At 45.6% G+C, this 6,000-nt stretch overlaps 1 protein-coding gene across 2 annotated transcripts in view; it reads left to right on the top strand.

Moving 5' to 3' along the window:
• Nucleotides 1-246: 246 nt before the first annotated feature.
• Nucleotides 247-6,000, top strand: part of LOC129821854 (uncharacterized) — a 30,171-nt gene continuing 24,417 nt past the window's right edge. For both annotated transcript variants that reach the window (XM_055879552.1, XM_055879553.1), the window contains exons 1-2: nt 247-538; nt 1,302-2,846. In XM_055879552.1, coding sequence (XP_055735527.1) covers nt 1,566-2,846 — 1,281 coding nt within the window. In that variant the 5' untranslated portion in view covers nt 247-538; nt 1,302-1,565. The remainder of the gene's footprint in view (nt 539-1,301; nt 2,847-6,000) is intronic.

Genomic DNA, 6,000 nt, shown 5'->3' with positions numbered 1-6,000 from the left:
TACAAAATATAAAAAATATTATTACCATACAGACAATTATGGTAATAGATGTAGGCTACCCCATTGCTGACCTACACTTATCTAGAACGGGGCTGATACCTCGCTAACTTGCAAAGAATGTCAACAACTGTGCACACAACCGGCTCTGATCTGAACTGTTCTGAATGACGCGTCCATGTGCACGTGCAACTGACAGGATCTTTCATGGACAGGAGAGGGCGAGCGAGCGGAGAGAGGGGGGGGGGATAGAGATAGATGCTGGGGGAATTACCGGCGAAGAGACACGGTGGAGAAATGGAGCGTACTTTTTAGTGATTGAGGGGGACCTACTCTGACTCCCGTGGCAGAAGCGGTAGTTCTCTCCCAAGGACAAGCATCTGTTTTCAAATTCCACCTTGGGTGGTGGACATATCTGGATATTAATTAGCTAAACATAAAGAAAATCGTATGGAACAACAGCAAGACAATCCCGGAAATAACAGACGTACCCTCAGCCGGGCACGTAGGCTACGCTACTGGAGCTCTGCGTTACATATAGGTAAGTGTACAACCAGCTGACAGAGGGCTATATTTTCCCCTGGTTACTATTATTATGCACTTTATTGAATTTATTTCAAAGTCATAGCTAAACTCACTCAAATAATCCAATATAGGCTATTTGTATCTTGGAAGGAATATAAACACGTGTAGGCTATATTTCTTAGTTATAGCCTGTGAATACAGGCTACACACTAAGTAATACGAATGAATAACAAGGTGGAGGGGCATGTGTTCTTCAGAGTAGCTGCTCACAATGTGCTTACCCCCTTCTTCGTGACGTGAATTATTCTTACAGATATCCGTATTATTACTTTAATGTGTTGTTATTGCCTGAAATATTTCATGAAAATTAAGTCGCTTTACACAACCCCTTTTTGTAAGCGAACCTTGCTTTGATATTTTAGAATTTAATTGCTGTAACAAATCAATTCCTATTTAACTACCCTGGCCACTATAGCCCAATGTCTGAATATAATATATTATTCGAATATTATATAAGAATATTTTAAAGCAATTTCGACATATTTAAAGTTGGTCAAATGTAAGCCACGCTACAAAAGATATTAGGCCTACAATTAAATATGTCTAGCAAGTTTCGGGTCCTTTACAGGTTTCTTGATTTAGGGAATGTGAATAGCCTAGGCCTGGTTTGGAAATTAGGCTGCTTTGAGTTGAGCTTGAGTGTGGGCGATACAATTAGCATATTTATTGTAGGCTAACGGCAATCACAGTCAAGTAATTCTTGTGTTATTTGGTTTTAGAAACATCGCAAGCTTCAGAATATCAGAAAACATTTCAATAGAAGACAAATGTGAAACCATTTCAAGAAAAAACATGAATGAAAGAAACTGAGGCATATTCGGAGCTATTCGGACTTTTTAATATGAGACTTTCCAAAGCTGTGGCAACGCTCCTCTCTCGCAGACTCGGCAGTTGTACTACACACTCCCTCTCGCACAGTGGCTCCGGTAAAAAATGAGGCGAGGACGTGGGTTACGTGCACATCCAGCACTAGATGAGATGAAATGGAGAGCTTGGAACACACGGACCTTTTAAATCCAAGCTCTTCCCACGCACATCACAGTTTTTCAGCCTCGCACGAGAGAGTGACAAACGGTGAACACATATTCGGAGCTGCCGAGCTTCACCCTTTCCAGACCAACATGGGACTAAATGGACTAAATAGATACTGCCCGGGCATGGCGCCTGTTGGGAGCGCCACGGCTGCGGAGTTACTGTCAGGTTTGGCTTCCAAAGCAAGCTCTTCCGGAATCATGGTTTTAAAGAAGCAGCCGAATACTGGGCTGCCGTTCTATAACGGCGGGATCGTGTCTCCGTCCGCGACCATTGAGGGCAGCCACAGTGGGGTTTTGGCGCAAACTCCCAACGGTTGTCCTCCGCAAGTGAGGGGGGTGGGGGAGACACCGAATGGCCTTGCGCAACCCCTCGGCAACAGAGCACGCCTCGTGGAGAATGGGGACAGAGCACAACATGAGAAATGTGCTCTTCTGGTGAAGAGGGCCAATGGTGACCCGCAGGTCAAACAGCACCATCGGAAGCGGAGAGGCGGGGAGAACCGGGACATGGGTCTGGAGACGCCCAAAGGATGTGGCTTGTCAGCGGGGTCAGGTTTAGGATCTCTAGGTATGATGTTCTACGGACCTGGAGAGTCGATAACCCCGGACTGCAAACGGAGACTAGTGGCGGAGAGCGACGTTCACAAAGCAGAGCCCTCCAAACCAGGCAAGGCGGTTCCGCCCGCTGCTAATGGCGACAACAGCATCAACAATAACCTTAGCAACCACAACCACGGCGCCACCCCACACCCCCCTTTGCCCGCCCCTTACAACAACAAGCTGCACCACAATGTACACAAGGTGACACCGCTGAGCACCGGGGCCATTCCAGACCAGACGTCCCCAGTAGAGTCCAACAGCATCCTGTCTCTACGGTTACAGGCCGGGGCGGGCTGGTCGGCGGAGCATATCGCCCAGAAGTACATCGTGCCCTGTATGAATTCCTACGGTATCTGTGTGAAGGACAGTTTCCTGGGGCTACGGCTGGGTGAGTCGGTGATGGGCGAGGTGGAGAGTCTGAATCGCAGCGGGAAGTTCCGCGGCGGTCAGCTGGTTAGCCAGAGGAGCATCCCCTCGCGGAGTATCCGTGGAGACCAGATCGCCTGGGTGGAGGGGCACGAGCCGGGGTGCGAGGGCATCGCCACGCTGATGGCACGCATCGACGAGGCCGTGATGCACAGCGCTGCCAACGGGCAGCTGGGGGACTGTGTCATCAACGGGCGCACCAAGGTGAGTGAACGGGGAGGGCGGCGGGAGGGCCGAGGTGGTGGGTTTGGGGACAGGAAGGGATGGCGTCATCAATGGGAGCACTAAGATGAGGGGAGATGGGGGGGAGAAGCTGGCGAAGAGAGAAATGTAGAGAATTGTGGAAGGGAACAGTGTGAGCTGGGGACTCAATGTCATCAAATGCCATATCCTGCTGAGAGGAGGATGAGGGGAGAGGAGGAGGGGAGGCTGACTGAAATAGAAAGGATTAGTACCCAAATCAACGTTTATATAATTCTACTCTATAGATAGGGGGTGATTAGCTGTGGAGTCCCATTTTGATTACATCATCTATTGCGATGTTGAGCTGTCACTGTCATCTCACTGATTAAGGGTGGGTATGTAATCCCATCTGTTCTGCTCCCTGTCTGATTGTGATAGGGCCACGCCCTCAGGTAAGTGGGGCCATAGCTGTACTATATGCCCCTGACTTCTCCCATGCCACTGTGTATGCCAGTATGCCCCTATTGTCATGCCACTGTGTATGCCAGTATGCCCCTATTGTCATGCCACTGTTTATGCCAACGTTTCACTAGATTTGAAGGCAACTCTTTCAATCTATATCTCTCACTCGTACACAAACAAGGTATTCTTGTGGCTGGTTTGGTAAGAGTGTGTGTGTTTGTTTGGTTAGTCGGTGTCTGTTTGGATGGCTGTGTACAGTATGTTTGACTGTTTGCTTGCCTAGCCAATCGTAGCTTTTTGTATGGCCATGTATGCATGCGCTTGTTTGGGTTGTTTTTGTCTTTGTGTGATTTGAGAATATGAATGTATGAAAGAGTGGTTGTTTTTAACCTTCCTTAGCATAGCATTAAACTTTGATTTTACAAGCTTAGACAATGGCCAGACATGACAAACAGGGTTGACAATTTGAATTGAATTCAGGAAGTAAACAAACAAACAAAGACAAAAATAACATTTTCAAATGAGTAATTTCTCCTTTTAGGTTTATTGAGAATTCACTCAAAATAAAATGCCTTTTTCAATTATTGAATTGGAATTTCAGTTTACTTCCTGAATTGACTGACTTCAATTAGAATTGACTTCAATTCGAATTTACTCCAACCTTGATGACCAAAGTGTGGTAGTTGATTTTGCCCCATCCCTACTAGCCGTACAGAGCCTAGTTGGCTGCAGTGCTGTAAGTTGTCAGTGACCTTGCTCAGTGACGCAGGTCTGGATATTTGAGCCAGGTTATGTCACGGTCCTACATCGGTCTCACCCACTCTCACTGCATTCCCCCAGGTTTCCACCCCACCCTGAACCAGTTTCTCAGCCCACTCAGCCCTCTACTAAAGCAGGGTTCAGACCTATCTAGTCCTTGGTTCAACTAGACTAGCGCATGGTTTGAGTCCTGCATAAGCCGCAATACATTATACTGAAAATAACCCTATGTGTTGACTGTAGGTCGCTTTGATATAATCTGCTGCCTAGTCACTATGTTATATTAACATATTATCTCAGTTGTTCACTACTGCACCTTGAGCTCAGGGTCTGCCTCTTATCAGTGGTGTTAGCCATTGCAGAACTGTCTAGACTCTGTTACGCCACCTTTACTCTAGGAGGTTGGAGTGGAATATTTAATAGAAATGTGTATGGTCGCAGAAGTAGTGGTGGTGGGGATCGTAGTCATCCTAGAAGTAGCAGAGGGGGTAGTAGTAAGAGTTGTGGTAGTTGTAGTCTTAATAGTGGTAGTAGCTGTAATGTACTGTAGGTTAGTAAGAGTTGTGGTAGTTGTAGTCTTAATAGTAGTAGTAGCTGTAATGTACTGTAGGGTAGTAATAGTTGTGGTAGTTGTAGTCTTAATAGTAGTAGTAGCTGTAATGTACTGTAGGGTAGTAAGAGTTGTGGTAGTTGTAGTCTTAATAGTAGTAGTAGCTGTAATGTACTGTAGGGTAGTAATAGTTGTGGTAGTTGTAGTCTTAATAGTAGTAGTAGCTGTAATGTACTGTAGGGTAGTAAGAGTTGTGGTAGTTGTAGTCTTAATAGTGGTAGTAGCTGCAATGTACTGTAGGGTAGTAAGAGTTGTGGTAGTTGTAGTCTTAATAGTAGTAGTAGCTGTAATGTACTGTAGGGTAGTAATAGTTGTGGTAGTTGTAGTCTTAATAGTAGTAGTAGCTGTAATGTACTGTAGGGTAGTAAGAGTTGTGGTAGTTGTAGTCTTAATAGTGGTAGTAGTTTGGCAATTCCATGGTAAGGCAATTATGCTGAGACTCACATTTTCCCTTTAAAATGTATACCAAACAAAAACCATTGATTTCAAACTTTACTTAGGAACATTTCATGCAGAACGTTTTACAAAAACGCATTACATGAAAAACTGTGCCGATACAAAGTTTGGTAAAAACTGGGATTTTACCGTAGCTCTGTTATCAAGCTCTGCATCGGCACAGTTTTTCCTGTAAATGTTTTTTTTTATTGATTTACTGTGTAAATTGTTCAAAGAAGTCTTCAATGTTTGTTGTTTGGCGTACATTTTCGAGTCTCAGTGTAATTTTCTCAACGTGGAATTGCCCAGTTGTAATGTAGGGTAGTAGTAGTAGTTGTAGCCTTAGAAGTAGTAGTAGCTGTAAGGGAGGGTAGTAGTAGTGGTAGTTGTCGTAGTGGTACTGCAGTAGTTGTGGATTTAGGCTAGCGTGCGAACAGGGCACCAGTTCCAGGGTTGACAGTGTGTGTGTGCAGTAGAGACGTGAGGGGTAGCACCAGTTCCAGTGTTCAGTGGGTCAGGGCTGTCAGAATACATTTTGGGATCTACACCTCACCTGAACTGCAGTCAATACCAGCCCTGTGCGTGTGTGCGTGCTGTGAGGTGACCCAGTCGGAGAAGTGAAGAGCGACACCTTACTCCCACAATGATGTACTTTGTGTAATACCCAGACACCATGTGTTTTAACAGAGACGTCACTCTCCCAGACATCGGCCCTTTGCTCCTCTGTCATGGAACTGACTATTATGCTTCTAGGTCAAATGTTATGCTTGCTCTGCTCCATAAGTGTGGCAGGCAGGCAGCTGATGGTAAATGGGTTAGTTGAGTCTCAAGCCAATGTTGCAGCCTACATGTTTCATACCCAACTCCTCTAATCTAGCCTTGGCATACTGTGCTGCCATCTTGAATGGA

This window comes from Salvelinus fontinalis, chromosome 24 (assembly GCF_029448725.1).
Source record: "Salvelinus fontinalis isolate EN_2023a chromosome 24, ASM2944872v1, whole genome shotgun sequence".
In the NCBI taxonomy this organism is placed as follows: domain Eukaryota; kingdom Metazoa; phylum Chordata; class Actinopteri; order Salmoniformes; family Salmonidae; genus Salvelinus; species Salvelinus fontinalis.
This window is presented reverse-complemented; position numbering and strand designations above follow the sequence as displayed.